This window comes from Podarcis gaigeae, assembly GCF_964106915.1.
Source record: "Podarcis gaigeae genome assembly, chromosome: 5".
In the NCBI taxonomy this organism is placed as follows: Eukaryota; Metazoa; Chordata; class Lepidosauria; order Squamata; family Lacertidae; genus Podarcis; species Podarcis gaigeae.
Genome location: NC_139681.1, coordinates 56,756,495 through 56,781,643, shown reverse-complemented (window position 1 = coordinate 56,781,643; position 25,149 = coordinate 56,756,495). Strand labels below are relative to the sequence as shown.

At 41.4% G+C, this 25,149-nt stretch overlaps 2 protein-coding genes and 2 long non-coding RNA genes across 13 annotated transcripts in view; 2 read left to right on the top strand and 2 right to left on the bottom strand.

Annotated features, from left to right (window-relative positions):
* Positions 1–25,119, top strand: part of CNNM2 (cyclin and CBS domain divalent metal cation transport mediator 2) — a 111,424-nt gene extending 86,305 nt beyond the window's left edge. The window contains 6 exon segments of the mRNA XM_083737944.1: positions 948–1,085; positions 3,510–3,679; positions 8,911–9,004; positions 13,439–13,504; positions 20,650–20,831; positions 24,481–25,119. Coding sequence (XP_083594070.1) covers positions 948–1,085; positions 3,510–3,679; positions 8,911–9,004; positions 13,439–13,504; positions 20,650–20,831; positions 24,481–24,690 — 860 coding nt within the window. The 3' untranslated portion in view covers positions 24,691–25,119.
* Positions 1–25,149, bottom strand: part of LOC310844222 — a 399,653-nt gene that overhangs the window by 312,016 nt on the left and 62,488 nt on the right. The gene's annotated exons all lie outside the window — the stretch shown is intronic.
* Positions 15,523–25,149, bottom strand: part of NT5C2 (5'-nucleotidase, cytosolic II) — a 78,521-nt gene continuing 68,894 nt past the window's right edge. For all 10 annotated transcript variants that reach the window (XR_014563995.1, XM_083738002.1, XM_083738000.1 and 7 more), the window contains one exon: positions 15,523–16,657. Coding sequence is in view for 3 of the 10 variants with exons in the window: in XM_083738000.1 (XP_083594126.1) it covers positions 16,607–16,657 (51 nt within the window). In the remaining 7 variants the exon portion in view is untranslated. The remainder of the gene's footprint in view (positions 16,658–25,149) is intronic.
* Positions 16,664–20,039, top strand: LOC310844221. The gene is made up of 2 exons (XR_014564009.1): positions 16,664–19,231; positions 19,645–20,039. It is a non-coding gene; the product is annotated as an uncharacterized lncRNA (long non-coding RNA).

Below are 25,149 nucleotides of genomic sequence, written 5' to 3'. Positions count from 1 at the left end.
CTTTCCTTTCCTTTGTATTACATCAGTGAGGCTGAAAGGGGAGGAGGTCTTGTCGTATGGGCAGCCCAGGACCTCCATACACACTGTCTAAGCTTGCGCCCCTGGGAGGTCACTTCAGTGCTGCTAATGCAGCAGTTTGGCTTCACCTCCCCAAGGTGCGCCCCATTGTCTATCAATGGATGCCAACAACATTTTTCAAAAATAAAATCATAGGACTTTTACAATACTTGGCTACTAAGCTTGGCTCTATTGCTGTAAATATCTCAATCCCAGCTAGGCATTTCACTACTGTTGTAGACACTTCTACTAGTTTCACAGTTAATCTAATAGGCAGCAGAGCCAACTTTCCTCCACTTGGTTCATAAAATTTATTAAATTCACCTAACCTGATACAATTTTCTTGTTCGCACTAAATATTTATAAGTATGAGAGCAATAAATCTACTACTGATGATCTTCAGGATCTGTGAGTTGTTTCTTTCACATCAACTCATTCCCAAAATACTTCCATTGTAGAGTTATTGTGTAATGTATAAGGACATTACAGTGCTGCTTATAGAGCAGCACTGATGACTTCTGGCACAGGGTGTCCCTTTGTGCTGATACAGGAAGTCTTTTGGCTGATTTTTATGTTCTGAGCACAGCATGAAAACAGAGTCATAAGTTTGTTCACTCTATAACTTGAACTTAAATGCTTGCAATTATTCAGGTGTTAGGAGCTAAATAACCCCAAAATCTTGTAAGTAGATGAATGGATCTTCACATAGGTGCATGAGATTCTTCCTGTGCTGTTGATTGAAGTTTGCAGTGATTGTGCACATAACTTCAACAGTTTTTATTTTATGAGAATGGCGTAATGTATGTGTGCTTATTCCTGTTTCTAAACAGTGTCACCCAGTGTTCATGTTGGACCCTGATTGAATTATTGTTTTATTTCTCCATCTCCAGCTGATAACAAGACCAAAAAGAAAGTAGCCCATCGAGAGAGAAAGCAGGACTTCTCTGCCTTCAAACAGACAGACAGCGAAATGAAGGTTAAAATATCACCACAGTTGCTGTTGGCAATGCACCGTTTCCTAGCAACAGGCAAGTGTGGCTTATCACAGTTTGATCACTCTGGGGTCCAAGAGCTGATTTGCTAGTAGAGTCTGCTGATACAGTGGGTGGGACAGTGCAAGCTGACACAAAGGCTGGGTCCTAGAGAGTGATACACCATGTCATTCCCTTCATTTTAATTCCCTTCATTATTCGGTTTTGACACTTGCTCTCCAGGACACTAATGAGAGGAGGGTCAGTAACTTAAATTAAAAATGGATCTGGAAGATGGGGATATGTAGAAGTGCCACAGTGTACATGTTTTGACTCCAACAGACTGAAGGCCAAGTTTCATGTTACATAGAACCATCTGTCAGGGATTCCTTAGCCGTGATTCCTGCAGTGCAGGGCATTGGACTAGATGACCCTTGGGGTCCCTTCCAACCCTGCAATTATATAAATCTGTGGAAGTTTTCTGTGACTTTTATTTATTTACTGTATTATTTGCAGTCCCCCCTTTAGTCAGTTGGGAATGTATGGAGTGTTAGGGGAGGGGTAGTACCTCTGGTGGGAGTCGTTTTAGTGCTGCTAGTGCAGCAGTTTGACTTCACCCCCACACTCCATTGTCTCTCGAGACAGACAGATGCCAACAACCCTACAGCCAAGAATACCAGAGCAGCAAACAATAGCATTAAAATCACTATTAACAATAAAAAAATTGAAACAAAAGAAACCAATCGGCATCTTAAAATTAACAGCAATCACAAATAAAACTAGCAACAGAAACAATTTAATGAGAAGCTGTTACTGGGTATTGTAAACAGAAGCGGAGGGTGGGTAGGAAAGGGGTACTTAACCCCTTCCCTACTGGCTGTTTTTCCTTTCAAAATCTCCGTTTCTGCATCTCTCTCTTACCCTGTAGGACAAAAGGAGTTTGTTGAGGAATTTTGACAAATAAAAGGCCCAGTGGGAAGGGAATTAAGCATCCTTTCCCGTCCTTCCTCTCCTTTTGTTCATTAAATAAAGAAGTTGGGCAAGAGTTACACAGAACTACGGGTAACACACCCACTGGCCCTAACTTCTAGCAAATAGATTCTCAGAAGAAATAGCTCAGGAAATGATATAATTGTGGACCCTTCATTAAATAGTTTGTGATGCTAAGTGTCTTTTATTGGAAGAGCATCTGGAATCAAGAGTGAGAATGTAACCTTCTATCTACAAGCTGTTCCTGGATTTATAGGTGTTTTTAAATGCCTAATGTTCAGGAGATTTGTAATATTAGCTTGTAATTCCTATCAGTGGGTATGATAGTAGCCTATTAGACTAAAAAAGGAATCCTGACTCTCTTTTGAATGGACAGATGTCTGCAGTCTAACATTGTCCAGAGGTTTGGCTGATTCTTGGGCAGCCTTAGCAGTGAGTCTATGGATTAGAAGAGCTTTTGTCTCTGAATATCACTTTCATTCTAGAAAATTGTGCTCTACAGAGCAATTCACATGAGAGTATGTTGGCTGAAGATATCAGTTATGTTCTAGGAGTCTTGTAGTTGGGACCCATTTGCTAATGCAACTTCAAGAGGAAGACTCCCCAGAGGAAGTGTTGGATTTACAGAGAATAAATGTACAATATATTTCTTAAACTAATTTGCACAGAATGGTTCGTGCCTTACACATGGACTCCAAAAGCAGTATTTATGATTCTAGTGCTTGTATGCTTTTGTAAGGAGATTGGTGCTTTGCATTTCAATATATTAACTATTAACTGTGCCCCATGTTGAGAATATTTTAGTTTTATGCTTGTGGAAGTGTCAAATAGTAAGATTTAAAAACTGGAGAAAGCATTTTCTGACAGCCACTGTAATCCTAGTTATTTGAAAATGGTCTCACTTTTGCTATTCTGTTTGGATCACAGACCCTATTTGGATCAGGCTCGCTGGCCCCTTTTTTATTTTGTGGCTGAGCTGAAGTAAACACATATAGGACTTCTAGGCCTATAAAAAGCAAATATTAAAAGCCTCCAGTCACTGCAGAAAATACTTTCATTCACAATTCAAGAAGAAGCTTTAGTGATGCCAGCTTTCTAAATAGCCTTAATACCATTTTCATATTGTTGCATCTCTCCAAATTGAAACTGCTGTTACCACAATCTGGAAACTAACTTAATTGAAAGAGAAAGTCTGCATTTCTGGGGCTAAAATTATCTCTGTGTTTCTTTGAACTTGATGTGCATCACAAAATTGGTCTCTGGGCTGATTTTGTGATTATTTGCTTCATGATAAAAAGAATATTAGGATATGTTCTGAGGTAGTCACTAGACTAACTGTGGAATTACTGAGCAGTTTAATAAGGGGATCACTTTTGCCTTTAAAACCCGAAAATTAGGTCTGCAAATGTATTTTGTGTAATGGATACAAAGTAGTGATCCACGTGAGTCATGCACCGTGGGGTAAATGTCAAGTTGTGTTTATGTCTTCAGAGGTTGAAGCATTTGGCCCATCCCAGATGTCTGAAAAGATCCTCCTAAGGCTACTGAAGCATCCCAATGTGATTCAGGAGTTGAAGTATGATGAGAAGAACAAGAAAGCCCCTGAATGCTACCTCTATCAGCGAAACAAGCCTGTTGATTACTTCGTTCTAATTTTACAGGTCAGGTCTATGAATATATAAGCATCTTTCTCTCCTGCAGCAAAATTGAGCAACATCTCAGCAACAGTGACTATATTCTATAAACTACCTAGAGTAGCCTTTTTCAGCTCTCTGGATGTTGTTGGACTACAGTTCCTGTCAGCTCCAACCAGCTGGGCCAATAGTTGGGGATAATGGGAGTTGTAGTTCAACATCTAAAGAATCATGGGTTGGAAAAGGCTGGCTTAGAGCTTGTAATGGGAAGGGAGCCAGGGTTCCCAGCTTGGCTTGCTTTTTTTCTGCCTGACTGCGATATGCATGTCAGGACACAACTAGATGATGTACACTAGGGTAAAATTAGAAACGTGAATGGCTTAAAAAACCCAAAAACAAGTAGCCACTTCAAGCGAAGCACTTCAACTTTCCTTTAGTACAGTAGTGTTTATGTCCTTATTCTTTTGCTCAGAGTTTCTGATTAAAATTAGTGAATGCATGTATTAAATATTAGTAAGTTCTGAAGTGAAAAGGGATTTATGTGTAATTAAAATTTCTAAGGAAATAATGGAAAGCAAACAAATAGTATTTACTAGGGACAAGCTAGATACAGGGTGCTTTTGTGAATTGTTCCAGCAGGGAGCAAAAAGTAGCTCCCTCTTTTGGCAATTTTGGGGAGTGCACTGAAAAAGGGATGTTGGTCCAAATGAAGTAAGGGCTAATCGTTATCGAGTTGGTTGATCGTGAGGATGTACTAACCGTACTTTTAATTGTCTTTGGTTACTGTTAATGACATCATCATGTAACCAAATCTGATTGGCTTGTAATTACATTCATTGCATGATCCTTGATTTTCCTTGCATGATCCCAGCCAGAGAGTGAAGTCCTACTAGACCATGAAAATGGCACCAAAGCAGGGAAGAGATTGGAAATGAGCAAGAAGCAAACAAGCTCAAAGGGAGGTTTTGCAAAATATGCTCCCTACCCAAAAGGTATATTACCATTTAGGCTGGGCAAAAGGTTTTTTGGGTGGTTTGCTACATGTGGTCAGCGCTGAAGCCTAGCATTGCCTATTATCATCATTTCTGGACGATTATATTTACTAAGAGAACAGCACCACCTACTGACTTGCTAAGGTCTTGTTCTGCTTTGCCCTTGGAGTATAAGTCACCCTTAAATGTATTCACATCTGAAGCAAAGGTCACTTTGCTTTACATGAGAATGATTACTGTAGAAGACCGATCATCTCACCCTGCCCCCACAGCTGTAGGAAGTAATGGGAAGCTGGTGCCCTGCTTGATGCAGCAGCAGGTAGCCTTGATGGCTCTTCAGTCCTCTTGTCCTGGGCTTTCTTCTTCCACTCCCACAAGAGTTGCAGCTCTCAGCCTATTCCTCCTCCTCCCCATCTGCTCTTTCTTTCTTTGGCTTCCCATATTGGTGGGCCAGGTCTGATCTATAGCCACCCTCCTCCTCCAGGCTCCATGTGTGGTGGTTCTTTCGCGTAATGTTGGCATTTTCCCTGAGCCACTGCTTTGCTCACCATTTCAGTGGTGAAAAATCCATGGAAGTTCTCAGGCTGGATAAAATTGAGTAGGGTTAAGTTTTATTGTTTATTAACTGCAGTACAGTAATCTGCCTTCTGTCTCAGTTGGAGCAGCTACTATGCAGAAATTATCTTAACATCGTGAATGTGAGCTGAATTTGTAATATAAAATGGTTTTCCAAGTTGTTTTGATGCCATGTGGATGGCTGGATAAAAGACTTAACATCTGTACATATATTTCTCTTGGAAAACGCTTTGTATTTGGTACATGTTTTTAAAATTTCCAATAACGTTTATAAAGCAAAAAAGCAGGGTTAAGCAGGAAGTTTGCATGCAGCTCTTGGATTGGAGGGTCCTCGCTCTTCAGGGTTGCGGTGCAGAATACATGTGTGGTTGTGGCATGTGGTCCCCTCTAGTAGCTGGCATGTGTTTCGCATTGATGCAGTCACTATTTTTGCACATGGTCAACCTCACACGGTTGTTGTGAGATTCAATATTGGGGGGGGGGTTCACTGTCCTGGCAAACCTCCTGTGGGAATGGGGGTTCAGTGTGTTTTGGAGGATATTTGTGAGGGGAGATTCAGTGTTTGGCGTTCACTGTGGGCTGGAGTGTATATAGAGTTGCAGTGTGATTGGATTACAGTGAAGTGTGTGCATTTGTGGGGTTTCTAAATATGTCTGTGGACCCCCAAGTGACCCCCAGGTGATTCCTGACCACTGCACCACACTGTCATATAGGAAGGGGGAGCTGTGGGGGCTGTCTGCATGGTTGTGGTATGTAGTCACCCATGCTTTCAAATGCACCCAGAGATACAACATAAATTGACAAGCCCTCATCTATCATCTGCACCCGAATGTTATCTTTTATAATTACATGAATAAGCATTGCAGGTGGTGGCAAAGTAGGTGCAATGCCTATTAAAATTAGGTGGCTTCCTCTGCAGACACTGCACTTCTGGCAAAATCTTAGCTTCACTTTTGCTATGTCATGCAGGGTAATAGTTTGCCAGTATTTGTTTTCCATAGATTTCAGTGGGTCAGGAAAACTGTAATAACATTTACACTGATTAGAACTTTGATGCTGAACAAGTCTGGCTAAATCAGTGGCGGCTTTTAGTAAAATTGGGGGGTGGGGGTGTGATTTATTGTTAACTGGTAAAAACAGTCAAAGTTCAGTTTTCAGCACTTCTAAAACTTGCTATATCTGTGGCAATTTGAATCTTATTGGTTTGAAATTTGGCACTTTCATCGCTATATCATGTATGGCAAGTTTGAAGTTATCAGCCAGACATACCCCATTTTATAAGCTAAAGAATATTGAGGCTTCTAATGACAGACTCACCTTAACTATGGGAGTCATCCTGTGCACTTATAACGAACTATATGGATAGTTACTTTTTGTAGCTTTGCTTCATGAAAGGAGGTGATTTGTGTAGCATCTTATGTGAATCTTGTGGAATGTGGTGTATGTCAAGCCTACTTTTCCTCAAGCTTCTTGGAGGCAAGGTCACAAAAGTTAAAATGAGGAATGCATCCTTTGTTCCTTTCAGATACTTTGTTTAGTCAGTTAGTATATTAGTTTTTTTCTCATGTGAAAAACACTTCTTCCACTTTTCTTTACATCAGCTAATAGGTGGGCATTCTCCAACAATAGCAACTTTCTCTTGGAATGTGATGCGTAACATAAAAAGAATTTGTCAGGATAGCAATAGTTCAAACCTGCCCCCAGTGGTGAATTATGTGTTGCTGTTATCTATTCAGTCATACAATCCATCTCACTTTCCTGCTTTCTGTGTCAGTCTCCCCTTCCTACTGATCTCTTTGGTACTTAGTGGGGAGGTGGAGATGGACATGCACACACTCAAACTATTCTATTAGGGGAGAGGGGAACAAGTATCTGCTTCTTTACTAGAGCATTAAAACATTCATTGAGCTGGGTTGCTGCAGAACTTGCATGTGAGATAGCACAGATGGCCTTGATTTTCTTTTCTACTAGTCAGTTAAGAACTGTTCTTGGAGACAAATTAGAAATGATTAGTGAAAGGGAACATATGTCCAAAAGGGCAACTTTTTGCCAGACTTATCAATGTTGCACCCACCAGCAATAGCCAGTGATGTAGGACTGGGAACACGCAAGAAGATGACATCATGGCAAAAGTTAGACTGCCAAAGCATTAGAGAGAATTGTCGGGTGGGGGAGAAAGAGAATTGCACCCATTTTGAGTAGCCACACCTGGTGTAGCATTGTCTGTTTTTGCTTTGAATAATTTCCTGATTAACACTACAAAAGTTGTTATAGCATTACTGTGAGTATAATGAGTATAAATGAGTACCAATTACTGAAACAAATAAGGTAAACTGGTTAGTCAATAGCATTTTTCTTCTGGATCCCTTTATGTAGGGCAATATAGAAATGGCTGTTTGCATGATGCAGGTTGCTTTTACTTGGAGAATAATGTTTATGTTAGAACCCAGATTAGCTGATTTTCTACAAGGCCAATAGTATCTGTCCTCATTCACACTGAAATCAACCATTCCCTAAATGGTGTGCTGTAGGGGACTGTGGGGATAAGTAGCAAAGCCTATAATGTTTGCAAAATTGTGCATAATGTTTTGCTGCCTCTTTTGGGTACTCCTTCTCACACCTTAACAATATGTTGAACCAGTAGCATGGGATGTTCCTGTGTAGACATGTCCTTACTGTTGGCATAGGATCCAATGCATATTTCTGAAAATAAATTGGGCAAGCAAGTTCAATTCATTAGAATTGTGCTTTTTGTCAGCTGCTGAATAGCATGCCCCTGCATCTAATATTCACCCTTCTCACTTGCGTTAGGTAACTGGACTATTCCTTGGCATGCATGAGTGGTACTTGTTTATTTCTCTCACCCCTCTCGTCTTTCTAAGAAATAATATATCTGGCAAGAGTTGCACTATTGCTACAGCTTTCAGGAAGCTGCATTGTTATCTGAGTGTGAAAATATTATGATGTTGCATGACAAAAAATGTAAATCAGTGTATAGTTACATGCAGTACAGTTTTAATTTGGAGATAATATGAGAAAAACACATAGCTGGATAACAGTAGGATCTGTTCTGTCTACCAGCAATGGCTCCTACAGTAGCAGAATGTTGGCATTAGTTCAAGATTCCTGTTCACCTGTTGTTATGCTACAGGATATTTTATAGGATAGCAATTCTAACCACACCAGGGCCACAAGTGTATATTCTTGCTAGTCATTCATATAAAATGGGGTGATAAGGCAGCAGAACAGGGAACCATCTAGTACTAGGTTGAGATGATGGATTATCTGCTGTGTGTGTGTGTGTGTGTGTGTGTGTGTGTGTGTGTGTGTGTCAGTCAGGGCTCTTCCATGAAATGCTACCTGAAACGTTCTATGACAATATGTTGCGCAATGAAACTATACAGAGGCCCTGAAAAGATTATATTATACATGTAGTGTAGCCTTCTTCAAGTATTCAGAATCCTGAAGAATTATTTTTACCCATATATTTGTGATTTATTTGTGCATGATTGAGAAACTGCAGTATCTAGAACACTGAATATGAATGGAAAAATTAATTGTTTTTTTTTTAAAAAAAGCTTTATCGGCCTCACATGTTGATTTTATTGAACTTCAGATGAGGGATGAACATTAACTCAAAGCAGGAATACTTTTGAACCCACTAGGAACATTGTCATCTTTTCTCCACAGGGGAAAGTGGAAGTGGAGGCTGGGAAAGAGGGAATGAAGTTTGAGGCTGGTGCTTTCTCTTACTATGGAGTGATGGCTCTCACAGCATCACCAGGTAATTTCTTAATTTCTCTGTTTGAAATTCCTTTCAGAACAAACATCCCCTACTGCTGGGGTGTTGAGGGCTAGAGGAACAAAATTAGTTTTTGATTAAATCTGATGAAGCAGTACATAACAGTGCCCTGTCAACATAAACAGCTTGACATGGAGGAAACCTTAAGCCATCAGAAGTGTTTAATTAGAATGCCGCAGAATGTTTATTGGCACGAATCTAGCACAGTATTTAGATTTGGTAGCTTAACATTTCTTGTTAATTTTTGTATTGAAAAATTGTCGGGACAAAAGAAGAAAATAAGCTGCTTGGAGATCAGGTCTGCCTACCATTGCAAATCTTTTTTTCAAATCAATAAATTAATCTTTAAAAAATTCAGAAATCCATATTAGAGCAATACCTTTTATTAGGCCAACCAAAACATCACAAAATAGTGTGCAAGCCTTCAAGTTCTCAATAACTCCTCTTCAGTTAGATGGCAAAGCAGTGTGGAGAGAGAAAAAAACTTGGCTGACAGGACTCCCTTGAATCTGTATTTAGTAAGAGTGTTAAGGAAGAATGTGGGAGTATGTAGCAGACATTCAAATAAGTCTCTTTCAGGTTCTATGCTGGTATCAGATTGCTTCAAGGTTAAGGGGTAGAAGAAACAGCGATGATTTCTTGTTAAGCTGTCAGAATAATTGTAGTCAAGTAGTTGACACTTCGGGACGCAGGTGGCGCTGTGGGTTAAAGCCTCAGCGCCTAGGACTTGCCGATTGAAAGGTCGGCGGTTCGAATCCCTGCGGCGGGGTGCGCTCCCGCTGCTCGGTCCCAGCACCTGCCAACCTAGCAGTTTGAAAGCACCTCCGGGTGCAAGTAGATAAATAGGGACCGCTTACCAGCGGGAAGGTAAACGGCGTTTCCGTGTGCAGCTCTGGCTCGCCAGATGCAGCTTTGTCACGCTGGCCACGTGACCCAGAAGTGTCTCCGGACAGCGCTGGCCCCTGGCCTCTTAAGTGAGATGGGCGCACAACCCCAGAGTCTGTCAAGACTGGCCCGTACGGGCAGGGGTACCTTTACCTTTACCTTTTAGTTGACACTTCAACATATGAATAAGAGGTATGCATTATGTGAGGGGTACAACTGTCCAATAATGACATAGGCTATCATAAGTTTGATCTCACTCCTATCAGGTGGTATTGACAGTTGGTTTCTATTTTATTTTATTGTTTAAGGCATTTTTAATCTGTTTTTTCACCAGAAAGGCTCCCAACTCATTTTCAAAATCAGAAAGATTGTCCCTGCCCTCAGACTTACAATCTGAAAGACATGACAGACAAGGGGGAAAGGAACAAGGATAAAAACACTTGGGCACTGTTACAGTTCATATAACAGCTGGGATGAAAACAGTTCAGGTAGCCTGATGGAATGACTACTGCTTGATGACAGCCGGGGAGAGCCACAGGCAGCTGATCTCTCAGCAAGAGTGCAACAGCACTTCTTTACTTCTCTCCCTTTGTTATGCAGCCTAGTGGAATGACTGTCACATTGGTTAATGAAAACTTCCTGGGTAACAGAACTTCAGATTATCTGAAGTTCAGATTGTTAGAAGGCCTTTGCCAGAGTTTGATTAGTTCATATTTGTCTTTATAATAAAGCTTTTCTCCATTATGCTGTGGAATTATGCAGTGGTGGCTGGAAGATAGGGAGATGGAACAGTAGGTGGAGCCAGAGCCAGTGTTGGGCAGAGCCAAGTAATTCTAGTTTTGTCCCATCCTTCTCCCTGCTGAGTTCTACAAGGGCAGTGTTGATCCCAAGGAGGAGGAAGATGACATGCAATATTAAAGTATATAAATTATAAGTAAGAAGGCCAGCCAGTGGGGGCTGGGTGAAGGCAGACTAAGTTTGGAGGGGCAGTGCCCCTTTGACCCAAATGGATCAGCCTCCACTGGGATTATGTGGGCATTTCTATGCCTGTACCCTGTTGGAAAACTGGCTTTGTTTTAGAGTACTGTGGGAGACAACACATACTTTCTGTAGGCTAAGGTGTACAGTAGCTATAGCGATTTATTTATATTTGTGCTAAGATACATATTTACAGCTGCCTAGAGTTAAAGTGGTACCATGGTTCTCAAACTTAATCCATTCCGGAAGTCCATTCTAAAACCAAAGTGTTCCAAAACAAAGGCGCGCTTTCCCATAGAAAGTAATGCAAAATGGATTAATCCTTTCCAGACTTTTAAAAACAACCTCTAAAATAGCAATTTAACATGAATTTTAATATCTAACAAGACCATTTCTGGATTAGGGTTAATTTTAGGATTGGGTTAGTGTTAGGGTAAGGATTAGAATTAGGGTTAGGGTCAGTGTTGTTTTATGTTTTCTTGTGATTTTGATTCATTTGCGGTTTGTTTGCTTTTTTCAAATTTGCTGTGTTGCTGCTTATTCATGAGTTGCAAGTTTGTTGGCTTTGTGATTTTCTGGAGAGTTTCAGTTTTAATTTTAAATGCTCAGCGGAGCGCGGAGCCTCCACCCCATCTGAGAGATCCACACCCCTACTTCTGCTTGCATAAAGATAGGAGCTGGGGGCTCCTTCTCCTCGAGGGGAAAGTTTAAAGGAGCCCCCACCTCAGCATCAGAGCCCCTGCACCACCTGAAGGCAGCCAGGCAGAATAAATGCTGGGGTGGTGAAGGTGGAGGCAGCCTGGCAGCTGCATCTGAGAGCCCCTAAACTGCTGCTGAGGCAGCTGTTGGGCTGTCTCCGCATTGCTACCCTATGCTCCTTTAAACTTCTCTATTCTGAAGGCAGCCCTGTTTAGGGAAGCTTTTAATATCTGAAGGACTATTGTATTTTACTATTTTGTTGGAAGCCGCCCAGAGTGGCTGGGAAAACCAGCTGGGAAAAGTGTGAAGCTCAGCTGGGAAAAGTGTGAAGGATCCTGCACCTCTCCAGGTGAGCAGCCCCAATCCAGCTCCTACTCCTGTGCAAGCAGGAGTGGAGTTGGGGATCTCTTAGCTGGGAAGCGGAGGCTTTGCGCTCCCCAGCTGAGCTGCCCTGATCCAGCTTCTACTCCAGTGCAGGCACTCAAAGCGGAAGTGTGGCACTGAAAAAAGAGTGTAACACTCAAAAAGGAACAGTTCAGATTCCAAAAACCGAGGTACCACTGTATAGGGCAAAATCCAATGATGTCTGCCCACTTGTGTAACAGAAATCTACTTGCACAATGGGACTTCCAGTTTCTCTTCTCCCCTCTCCTGTGTTCTGGGTGCCTCTTCAATCTGCTCCAGAGGGTTTCCTAGCCTCTCAAGGTGGACAAGGTGAGACAAGCCCTGGTTTCTTCTGTAGCATTGCTCTTATGCTCTTATTCTACTGGAAAAGGAAGTGTTGCTCTTGCAATATGTCCCATTTCAGATTGATTTAGTATCACATGCTGGTGCTGCATTCTCACCCACTTCTTTCCATGTTTCTGCATTTGAGGGGATAAATCCCTCTTCCAGATGCCATTTGAGCCTTTCCCTTGCAATAATCACTTCTCCAGAGCAATGCCTTTTACATCTTGGAGGAGGTGTGGGGAGAAGCAGGAGGCCTCCCTGGTGGCAGCATGGTCTGGTACTAAGGTGGCTGGTGCTGATCCTTGTTGTGTTGCTGCTGCATTTTCCTATTAAACCATTTCAATCTCTACTGTCTTGATGCCTGATATCTTCCAGAATGACTGGAATAGGATGAAATCTTAAAGGAATTCATAGTTGTAAGAAATAAAAGTTGCAGCTTACTCTGCAACAGCTGTCTTTGATGACAGCCAAAAGACTTTACAGAACGAAATGCTGTTCTTGTCTGGAAAAAATGATGGCAATGTGGTGTTTTGAATTTTATGAGGCCCATGTTGACTAACGCAGTGGGATGAGCTGGACTTACCACTGCATTTTGTAACATACGATCAAAATGGATAAGCTTGTGAAAATACTACTACTTTATATTGCATATCTTGACGCCTTGTGCTACACACACCTTATTTTTTGTCATATAGTTTTATTTAAAAGCATTAACATACTGATTAATATTTCAAAAAAATCTCTGAGTTGTGTACAGTCCAACAAACAATATATCATTAAAACATTGCTTTATATCATTGTTAGTAAGTGCTGGATCCCCAAGAGGACTAATGAACTATAGTTCCTAAATGAAAAGCTGTTCATATGTTTATGGTTAGTAAACAGGGAACATGTATAGTTGCACAACTCCTGATTTCTTGTACTATTTAGTAAGTTTCTGATCAGCTTTTCATTGCTTTATGTCCCTTCATTGTTTTCTACCCCTTTATTTTTTCCTCTAATTTTGAATTGTATTTTAGTTCTCTATTATGTGTCAACTGATCCTCTCTCCTGTTGATTATAGATACCAGCACCCTCACTGATCCTGACCTCATCTGGTTTTTTTTCTTTCCCTCCTTCGTCTAGTTCCCTTGTCCCTGTCTCGTACCTTTGTTGTCAGCAGAACAGAATTATTAGCAGCAGGTACTCCAGGTAAACTTGCACGTTTCTTCTTCACCCTTATTATTCACTGCACTTACCCTCTATTGAATCAGCAACAGCTTGCATTTACCAGATGCCCATTTTGTTGGAGAAATGCAGGCAAGAACATGCCTGACAGGTAGGTGCTTGAGCTTGTGTCTGCGATTAAAGGTAAAGGTAAAGGTACCCCTGCCCGTACGGGCCAGTCTTGACAGACTCTGGGGTTGTGCGCCCATCTCACTTAAGAGGCCAGGGGCCAGCGCTGTCCGGAGACACTTCCGGGTCACGTGGCCAGCGTGACATCACTGCTCTGGCGAGCCAGAGCCGCACACGGAAACGCCGTTTACCTTCCCGCTGGTAAGCGGTCCCTATTTATCTACTTGCACCCGGAGCTGCTTTCGAACTGCTAGGTTGGCAGGCGCTGGGACCGAGCAGCGGGAGCGCACCCCGCCGCAGGGATTCGAACCGCCGACCTTTCGATCGGCAAGTCCTAGGTGCTGAGGCTTTAACCCACAGCGCCACCTGCGTCCCCTGTGTCTGCGATTAGTTAATAGCAAAAGGACACTGAAAAAAAATCAGTGCTTCTTTTATAAGACCATAAGAAGAGCTTGCTGGATCTGGCCAGTGGCCCATCTAGTCCAGCATCCTGCTCTCCCAGTGGCCGACCAGATGCCTGTGGGAAGTCCACATAATATATTCAGTCATGGAGAAGCTTTCCTTGACTGCTAACATTGAAGACTTTTAAAAACAACAATTAATAACAATTAAAACAATTAAAGGTATTGTTGAAGGAGATCACTCCCTGCCCAGTTTCTTTCTGATTGCACACAGGAGAGAGAGATCTCCTTTGTAAAGGGTTCTGAAAGATGTCTTTGCCAGTCCTTTCCACAGCCACCTCTGACAAGTAAGGCACTCTACAAAAAGAGTCAGGAATGGGCCAAACTAGATGTGACTATTGCCTTTGTATAGTTGTTTTTTCTTTCACAAATAGCTCACACAGGAGGCCCCAGGCTTGATCAGAACCATGAGATGAGGAAAGCGAGCATTTAACCCACCCCCACTGTGTTCAATATCTACACACCCCACACCATTCCCCATGGGCTCCAAAGGGGGCTTTCCTTCCATTATTAATAGCAGGTAAAGGGAAGACCAATCCAATATAGGATCACAGCGGGGGCAAAGGGTTAAAGGTCCCTCATATCACTATCCCAGTATGACCCACTATCCCACACCCATGTACTGGATATTTGTGAAGGAAATAACATGATAAACATGTCTAATCTGGCCCTCAGTCTGTCATACCGGCCATATCTGCAAGCCCAGTCAAAAACCTTCTTAAATAGCTAGAGAATTCCAATTCATCATGTGGAAACATGCTTTTGCAGCTACAGGTATTGTTGTTTGAGGCAAGCAATCCCTATCCATGCTACCAGTAGAAGTTGCTCTGACCTCCCAAGTTCCAACTCCTGCAGCCATCTCTTGTTCCCCTTCTCCAGGTGTTTCCTTTTTAAGGCTTCCAGGCCTCCCAAGATGCCTGGGGCCTTTCACCAGCGTCTGCCACTGTCAGTCTCAAACATGTCAGCATCTAGTTCTTCCAGTTGTGTCTGGTTTCTAAGGCATCATAACTGAAGTGGACTTTGGGGCACTCAAAGCACTTCCAAATCCCAAAGCCACCTTTTGTTCTCGGGTACTTCTTTGTACTCCTGCACTAGGAAGTAGTACCTTAGCTGCACTGAGATTTCTCTAAGCATCTCCTAATCCTGTACAACATACCACTTCAGTCACAGCAGAGATGCTTCCCAAGAAGCCTGATAAGGCAGCCTGATAAGAGACATAACAGCCTTCAATAATGAAGGACCAATTCCTTGGGATCTACCTTGTCTCACTCAACGTGATACAGTTCCTTCTCTGTGTTGATAGCGATCATCTATGAGATCGTGATTATCTTTCTGTATTGGTTGTGCAAAGGTAGGCATCTTGGAAGGTGAGCAAAATGTTATCAAGACAGAGTTCTGCAAAGTGGAATCCAGTTTTGTTCAGCAATATAACACCCTTTATTGTCTCAGAACAGCTTGAGGTTTTTGAAAGTGCACAGTGGTAATTAGTAATGGTGGTGTCAGCGGCCAGGAGAGTTTTCCCCAAGATTCAGCTCCACCCCATCTAGAGGAGGTGACTTTGCCACAGTGATCCATGCTCTGGTCATGTCCAGACTAGACGCCCGCAATGTGCTCTACATGGGGTTGCCTTTAAAGATGGTCCAGAAACTTCTTCTGGTCCAAGAATCCTACAAGGGTCTAGACAGTTGGTGTCTGTGACAGCTTAATTATATTAGTTGTACTGATTACCAATGTTTCAAGGCTCAATTTAAGGTGCTGGTTTTGACTTTTAAAGTCCTAAATGGTTTGTACCCAGCTGCAGGTTCCTGTACCATCTTGCCCACACTTTAAAGATCTGCTTTGGAATCTCTTCTGGTGTCTTCCCACTAGAGCTGAAAGGTCGGTGGCCAGGGAGAAGTTCTTCTCTGTGGTGGCCCAAAGATTTGGAATTCCATTCTCTTGGACTGACATCGTCACACTACAGGGTTTTCAGAAGGCCTTGAAAACCTTATCTCTTTCAACCAGCCTTCAAGGCATGATGCTTTACTGGCTAGTTGGTTGAAATATGATTTTTAGGGGCTCTTTAAAAATATATGAGGAGTGTTGTTTTGTTGTTTCTAGTTTAAAACATTTTTTTCTCATTTTCTCTGCTTTATATTGTAACCTGTTTGAATGGGCATCCATCCCCCTCCCCCCAAAAAGAGTCCTAAAATATTTTACATAATGCATGTCTACAGAATCGTCTAGATTTTTCTGTTCCTATATAATTAGTAGGAATTTGACCTCTCACTTCCCTACATAATGGAAGGAATTACATAGTATTGCAGCTCCAACCTGGGGGGGGGGGGGGAATCCAGTCTGACTTGAATTTATTCAGTCACTTTGATAGGAGCAGCTGTGGTCCCGATCTGCTTTCTTCACAGCACCAGGCCTGGTGTATCCCTATCTGTCTTAGCCAGCAGTACTGTTTGAGAGGCTCTTGGGCCTGATGGGCTCTTCCACATAGTTGATATGAATTTCAGGTTGCAGCTATGCTCCCTGCAGTTGTGGGTCCTGAAGGTTTTCTCTCCTATATATTCAAAGAAATTTTAGTTGATTAATCATATGTCAGTAAATGAAATCATTTACATTTACATTAATTTGCATATGAATAAAACAGTACTTATGGTCCACGATGTTCCTACATGTTAGGTGTTAGCTAGCCTGGAAAGCTCGCTTGATTAGAGTGTGGTGCTGATTATGCCAGGGTTGCAGGTTTGATCCCCATATGGGACAGCTGCATATTCCTGCATTGCAGGGGGCTGGACTAGATGACCCTCATGGTTCCTTCAAATTCTATGATTCTATGTTATAGCAGGCACCATCTTGGAAGTGACATTTCCTGATGTGTGAGGAAAAGGGGGAATAGGTCTTTTTTTATAAGATTGTGCCTTTGACCTATAGATTTTGTAAGTTCTTCTAGTAAATATGTTCAACAGTCTTTTTTAAAAAAATAACTTGCTCAGTTAATGACACCTTTTAATTAAATATTGTTAATTTATTTAATCTGTCTAAATGTTATAGTCCTGCCTGTATGCCACATTTATGCCATCTTTGTGCTACGGTCAGTGGTTTGAACATGAGCAGCAAAGTGCTGGCTTTGTTTCTTCAATACTATGTCTGGGTGAGGGGAATTTTCAACAGTTTTCTTTCATATCACCTAAAACAATATTTTTCAATAGAAACAGTTGCCCTCTGAGGTGGGTTTTAGGGGGTCCAGGGGGCTGTAGAGGGGGAGAAGACCAAGGGGGAAATTGGTTGCTTTCCTCTTGCTCAACCTTTGTAACCTCTGGCATACAAGTTCATGCTTATTGGTATTTAATAATACGTAGATGAAGAAATTTCATTCAAATTCTTTCAGCTTTAAAACTTTAGTTGTTGGCTAAGAACAAGATAGAGACATTGTAGCAGACCCAGCAACACCACTCTGAATGCTGAGACAAATGCTGGGGCCTATAGATGCTGCAGCAGCGACTGCCATTTTTACTACCCCAGAAGCTGATGTGCCAGAGGCATGCTGCCCCCAGTGCATTGCCTGGTCTGGTAAATATGATTGATGGTCGAGATAAGGTGCAGGCGTAGGTAGCAGCAAGGACAGAGAAGCAGCAAGTGAAATGTTGGCAGCTCCAGCTACTATCTTTGCTCAAAGCTTCCTCAAATTTGACACTAGGCATCAACATTAGATTTGAAAACAATGTTAGATTTTGATATTTACAATATTGTCATTTGTTTTAGATTCCTCCCCCCCCCCCCCATTCTACACTAACTCTGTATTCATTTTGTGTGTCATGCCTCTAATGGGAGATGGGTGTGTTGCCTAGAAAGCAACACAGGTGATAGTAATTGCCCAATAGCTAAAACATAGTCATGAAGCAGAGGGAGAAGTACAACTGCAACCAGGACTGAGTGAAGGATAAAGAAATTAATGGGTTTAAGTTACAGCAGAACAGATTTAAATTGCACAATGTTTGTAAGTAAAATTCTCATTGCTATGTATCCTTAGATTTGTGCACAGGGAGATTGAGGTATTGGGTTTTCTTATAAAAAGATAAGATTTATATAACATCTGTCAAGGATAACAATTAAGAAAGTGAGTATTTTGAATTATATATTTGTTAGATGTATTTGACTCTTGAGATAATTTGCAGTTAGAATTCTCTTAAAACCATGTTCTTTGCCTTGATAGTGCAGTTAAAGCTTCTGTATAGTTTATTCTCTGGAGGAACCCATTTCCCCCAGTATTGACAATTTTCTTTTTGTAATTAATCAGCAGGAGGAAAAAATGTGTGTTTGTTTTGCTTATTTTTCAAATATACTTCCTGCCTTCTTACCTCCTGATTTTTTGCTTTACAAACTACAAGGAAATTCTCACTACAGGTTTTAATTGCCTGCTGTTTGTCTTGCAGTCATTTGAGGATTTAGTACCTCCACACCTGTGTTTAGTATAATGCCTTGAAATTAAAATTAGACACATTTTCAACTGCAACGTATTAGCTTTTCAAGTCTTGCTGTCTTTTAGTAGATTAGCATAAAGCATGTTTGAGGCAGGCAGTCATGAAGTGGAATAAGTATTGACCTCAGTGCTGAAAAAGTTGAAGGTGCTCAAGCTAGTGGTTCCCAAACTTAATTTTCTCTCTGACTACTTGAAAATTGCTGATTGTCTTGGCAGGCCACCGAATAACTTTTCTGCCTAGTGTAGCAATTGATATGTGCTGCACCAGACATCTTATGGTTTTTAATTGCATTTTATCAGACACACCACTGTGAACCACCTGAATGTAGCTTGTGGATCACTCGTGGTCCTCAGATCACTGTTTGGCAACCCCTGCTCAAAATGACTTCTAATCAGCCCTTGCTTTTGGGTGCCGATACCTAGATTTGTGGACCAGCTGTTATTTTTCAGGAAACCATGTTCATTCCATGCAAGTGAAACCAAGTAGGTTTAGAAGGCCCATTATCCGAATTAAATACCCCATGATCAGTTTGAATTGTTTCCATTAATTAACATTTATCTGATCAGCATAAGGTATCAAAGTGGGAGAAGGAAATTGTCTATATTATTGGTGGCAGAAATAAATGTACTTAATTTGTATTATTGCATGCTGTTGTAAGGAAATTGTCAGGGAACTGCCATCAGAACGAGAAACAGAGGCAGGGCCACCCAGCGATGCCGGAGAGGGGACGAGCAGGGGGGAAGGATTTCAACGTAACACCCATAGAGAAGAGAGGGGGATGGAGGAATTGGTGACAGGGCTCCAAGACCCCCCGACGATAGTGGAGAGAGCGCTGGGACGCCCCTGCCTTCCCCTTACTTGCGCAGACGCGTTCCGCGCAGAGAACATAGGAGGAGACTCGGGGTCAAACAGCTTTTATGCTGGAAGAGGTTCAAGAGACGCCCACTCTCGGATTCTGCAAGTGACTAACAGGTCACGGAGGGCAAGCTCCGACCCTGGGCATGGTTGGGGCAAGCAAACTAACTGAACTGAAGTAAGGTTACGTACAAGTAACCCCTAACAGCCATTACAGAAATGAAGGATCCCCACATAATGGTATTTTTAGACACTGAGCTGTTGTGGCATAAATGTGATAGAGCCTGGATATTTCTCCGTGCCTTCTTCACCTCCTTTTATCATATATTCATTCCTTGCTGCAGCCACTTGTTTATTTGCATTGTTACATGAACTGGCTATTCTGCAAATAAACACAATTGTTCTGATTGATACCTTAATGCACAGGCTAGATGGGACCTTAGTGAGGAAAAGGTTACAAGAGGAGCTTTTGCTTGATAGCTCAGTGATGCTCAGTACTTTGAACATCTGAATTGGTTGTTTCTAGTTTTGGCTTCTTCTTTTGTTGGTGCCTTCTGTTGGGCCCAGAAACATTACAACTCGGACTCCTTGTTCTTAAATAAAGCAGTCTTGCTGCACGGCCAGCACAAGAGGAGTCTTTCGTACTGTGCTCTCTGTGTTAAAAATTTTCTGGAATACCCACCACCACCTTGTTTGCTGCCTGTTCACAATATTGCACAATGGTGCCTTGAAATCATCTTTGTGTGAGCATATAAGTTTGTAGAAACTGTTCAGTGTTACACTTCTGATATCATATTCTTAAAATGTGCATAGGGAAATAGTTAACATTTCCACAGGTTTGTTGTAACATGGGAATATTCAGATGTTTAGGATGTTTGAACACAGCAGAAGAAACTGGCATCTGCAAAGCTTCAAATCTATTCCACTGTACAAAAATGTGTAACTGTGCCTGTTTACGAAACACCTTCCTTCTTGTATTTTCAAAACATAAGATGGGAAATGTCAGGAAATGGTCATAATTAGCTAAAGAGAAAGGTTTGAGAAGTGGTATTAAATACAGTGTGTTATGAGTCTTTTGTAGTATGATATTAATTTGCAACTGGCTATAATTGAATTGAAATGAAAGCTGCACTTTTCTTAGACCCTTGTAAAGATGTGAGTCTCTTAAGATAAGATTTTTTCTGAAGCATCTTTTCCTTTCCTTTTTCCCCAGCTGAAAACAAGTCACCACCTCGTCCTTGTGGCTTGAATCATTCAGACTCTCTTAACAGAGGGGATCGCATTGATGCGGTGACACCAACGATAGGAAATAGCAACAACCAGTTGAACTCATTTCTTCAAGTATATGTTCCAGACTACTCAGTGAGAGCTATCTCAGACATTCAATATGTCAAGGTAGGAAAAGGGGGAATGGGTAGATATCTTCTACCAGCAAAATATATTTTTGGTTGGTTGGCTGCCCCTAGCCAATAGTTGCCAACTGGTCCTAATGCTACTTTGATAAAGCATTCAGAATTTGGAAGGAGCTGTTTTGGACTGCTGAAACCCTTCTTTTTCCCCCTTCATTGTGAGGTACCATATTATTCCACCTCTCCCAGGGAGGATCTATTCTGCACCCTACCCAAGGCATATTCCTCAGCTGTATTTGCTCAGGAATGACATGTGGATGCTGTTATAAAGAAGGGTCAGCAGCCACATGCTCCCTGCCCACATTCATCACACATTTGGGAATTAATATGTATGCTTCTTAATATGTATTTCCATTCTAAAGTTCAGCAGCTGTTGATTTTTTGGGCTTCTGATGTTTCACATGTGTTTTTAAATTATATAATACAATGTAAATTGACTTTGGGCAGTTATGAATTTGAGATCTTGAATGAATTGATAGCCTTCAATTTTGTATGTTCTAACAGCACCCATCTAAATGCATGTCCCATTCATATTCTGAGATGTAGCATCAGTTAGTTTGCCTTCACGAGAGGGGGTCTTGTCATCTAGGAAGCCCAGGACCTCCATACACACTGCCCAGGCCCCCAGGAGATCACTCTGGTGCTGCTAATCCAGCAGTTTGACCACCCCCAGAGGCCCCCACTCCATTATCGCTCGAGACAGATGGAAGCCAACAAATATTCATATTAAATTTGAGAGAGGTAGTGCTGCATAGCCTAGAGACTATTACACAAATGAATAAGGACATCTGTTCACTTCTCATTTCTCCAGAACATGCTAATGGAGCAAATGCCTATTTACAACAAGGCAGATTGGAAGTAGCCTTCCGGAATACAACTTAAGGTTCTTTCAAATACATAGATTATTGGATATTGTGCTGCTCCAGCTTGTTCTTATCCCCCAAGTAAAAGAGAAACTCTGTATTCCTCTCAGTATCTAGTATTTATGGATTGTGGCCCTCTCTCAAAAATGTTCAACAATGTGTAATAATAATAATAATTTATTATTTATACCCCGCCCATCTGGCTGGGCCTCCCCAGCCACTCTGGGCGGCTTCCATAGATGCAGGTCCCATTATCTGCTCGCTCATTCAGCAAAAAATCACTTAATCTGAACACAAAGATTTATACCCAAACCTCACTATACACAGTGCATATTCAGATATCCTAACAGTCAGTTTGCTCACTTCCCCTTATTTGTGCTTTGCTGGTCAGCAGCAGCCATTTTTGGACAGAAATAATGGGGAGTGGGAGTGGGGAGGGAAATCACAGGAAGGGTAGGGACAAATCAGACAGCAGGAGAGATTGGACAAGTAAGTTTTTCCTTTGTCTCTCTTTTGCTGTTTGGTTGCAGCCATTTCATGGCAGGAGGAGGAGAGGGATCGCAGTATAGAAATGTTCCCATAGGAAATAATGGAAATCATCAGCTCATTATGCAAACACTCTCCTAATGATTTCCTGGGAATACATTGTGCAGAACCTGCATGTATTTATTCAATTTGTTGCTCTTTGCAACAAAAATGTCTCAAAGCAACTAAGAAAATAGGTGAAATACAAAAATGCAACAAATATCAAATCATGAAAAAATACTAATAGTGTTCACACTCAGTAATAAAATAACAAGGATAATATCCTTCCCCACCCAACCACCAAAACTATAATAGTGAATAAACCAAACCATCTCAAGGACCAAATGCCTTTGCCTAGTGCTGAAAAACTGACAACATTGGCACTAAGCAAACTTCCCTCAAGAGAGCATTCCACAAATGGGGTGGGGGGAAGGGCCACTGAAAAAGGGGGTTCCATAAATAGGAGTATAATTTAGATTGTTTGGATGCATTTGTTTAATGAAAGCTCCCCAAGGAATCTATTCTTGGCAATTACCGTATTTACTCGAATCTAATGCTCACCTTTTTTGGCCAAGTTATGTTGCAAAAATTAAGGTGTACGTTAGATTTGATGGCACATTTACATTTGCCAGCAAATACTTTTTTTTGGTTTCAAGGTTTTGAAAATTGAGATGTGCATTAGATTCGATGGCACATTAGACTCGAGTAAATACGGTAGAATTTTGCAGACCACATACATGCAAAGGAACGTGAAATGTGTCTACTACTACTACTACTACTACTACTACTACTACTACTAATTTATTATTTATACCCTGCCCATCTGCCTGGGTTTCCCTAGCCACTCTTAAATAATAATAATAATAATAATAATAATAATAATAATAATAATAATAATAATAATAATGGCAGCTTAATACAGTGGTACCTCGGGTTAAGAACTTAATTCGTTCCAGAGGTCTGTTTTTAACCTGAAACTGTTCTTAACCTGAAGCACCGCTTTAGCTAATGGGGCCTCCTGCTGCTTCCGCAACACGATTGATGTTCGCATCCTGAAGCAAAGTTCTTACCCCGAGGTACTATTTCTGGGTTATCGGAGTCTGTAACCTGAAGCGTCTGTAACCTGAAGCATATGTAACCCGAGGTACCACTGTAATAATAATAATAGCATTTTAAAATGTTCAAAACATCACATATATAATGCAGAAAATAGCTCTAGAATGGTTATTCACCTTTTTAAAGGCTGCTGTCCACAGTATATACTAAATTGACCAAATTCACCAGTTTTTAAAAATCGTATTACTCAAGAAATTGATAGGATAAGGAATCTCCTTGCTTTCTTTACATTGCCATCCCCAGCATCCAAATTGAATAAGTTAATAAGAACTTGTTGTTTTCCTCGCACTTAACCGTGGTTTGCCTTAGTGTTATGTGTGCACCAGGGCTAAGTGTGATCGCACAACTGTCTGGGTAACTCACATTAAAATTTATGTCCACTTTGCTCTTGTCCTGGTCCTTCTGCTGCCATGCCAACCAGAGCTAAGCCTTGGTTTGGTTTAGTACTATGTCTAATCCCATGCTCATGGCTTGTCTTCTACAAACAAGCCACAAATCTTGCCTACAGCTCATGTTTTGTCTGGAATGAGACAAGCCTCCTGGCAACAGCAGCAGGACCAGGTGAGGAGCTAAATAGCCACAACATTTACTCACTTAATTTTTGTTAGGCTGAGCATTATGTGTGAAATGGGCATTTTTATAAATGAGGTCATTTCAGGTGGTAATTTGTCATATAGTATAAAGATTCAGATGCAACTCATTGATTTAATTTAGAGCGATAAACTTTGAGCTCTGTTTATATGAGAATTATTGCTCACTTCTTGTTTCCGAATACTTCTGTGCCACTTACTGGAGACCCTGGCTAAAATGAAGACGAGTCTCGTAAAAACAACATAGTAAGCACTTTGAACAAGGGGGATTGGATTACTTGGAACCTTTTGTAAAATGCATCCTGTCAAAAATATCTTTACTGTTCTTATGCATTATGAAACAATTTACTGTTGCTACACTGGAAATGTTGCAGGTCTGCATGGCTTGATTTTGAAGTAACAAGGACAAGTTGGGTTGGGCTGAGATGTATGAAAACATTACAGTAGATATTACTGTACATTACAGTAGGTGCAGTTGTTCTCTGTATCAACAAATATTAATTTAATTATGGACTTTGTATCTTTCATGTGCTTGGCATAGATCTCAAGGCAGCAGTACCAAAATGCCCTAATGGCATCCCGGATGGATAAAACACCTCAGTCCTCGGACAGTGAAACCACTAAAATAGAACTGACTCTTACAGAACTGCATGATGGTTTGCCGGATGAGACGGCAAATCTTCTGAACGAACAGAACTGTGTAACTCACAACAAGTCCAACCACAGTATGCACAGTGAAGGCGCCATCTAGGAGCTGACACATAGCATCTTCCTCTTCCTCTGCCCTCCATCCCAACCCTTATCTTCATCAGGACCAGGCCTCATTCCTTCCCCTTGCCTTCTACCTGACTGCAAACACCATTAGTATGTGCTTACTAAGCTGTGCTGCATCCAGTGCTCTGAGACCAAAGACTTTATGCTGATCCTGAGGGCAGAAAAAGAAGCAAGAACAAGGAGCTCAGAGTGAGAGGTGGATGCAGAGAGGGAAAAGCAACCAACACCGAAGCAAAACTTGGGAACGGTGAGGCACCCTTCTGGGGTGAATGGCAAAATTCTTCCTAGTGGAGTAGAATCACGTTTATTTTTCCAGCTGTATTGATGATCCTTCTAATGTATGCAACAGTTTAAACCTAAAGCTGCATTTTATTTTTTCAAGAGAGATCATGGCTTTTGTTTTTTTGTTTTTAAAAAAGAAGTATTTTGCAGTTTT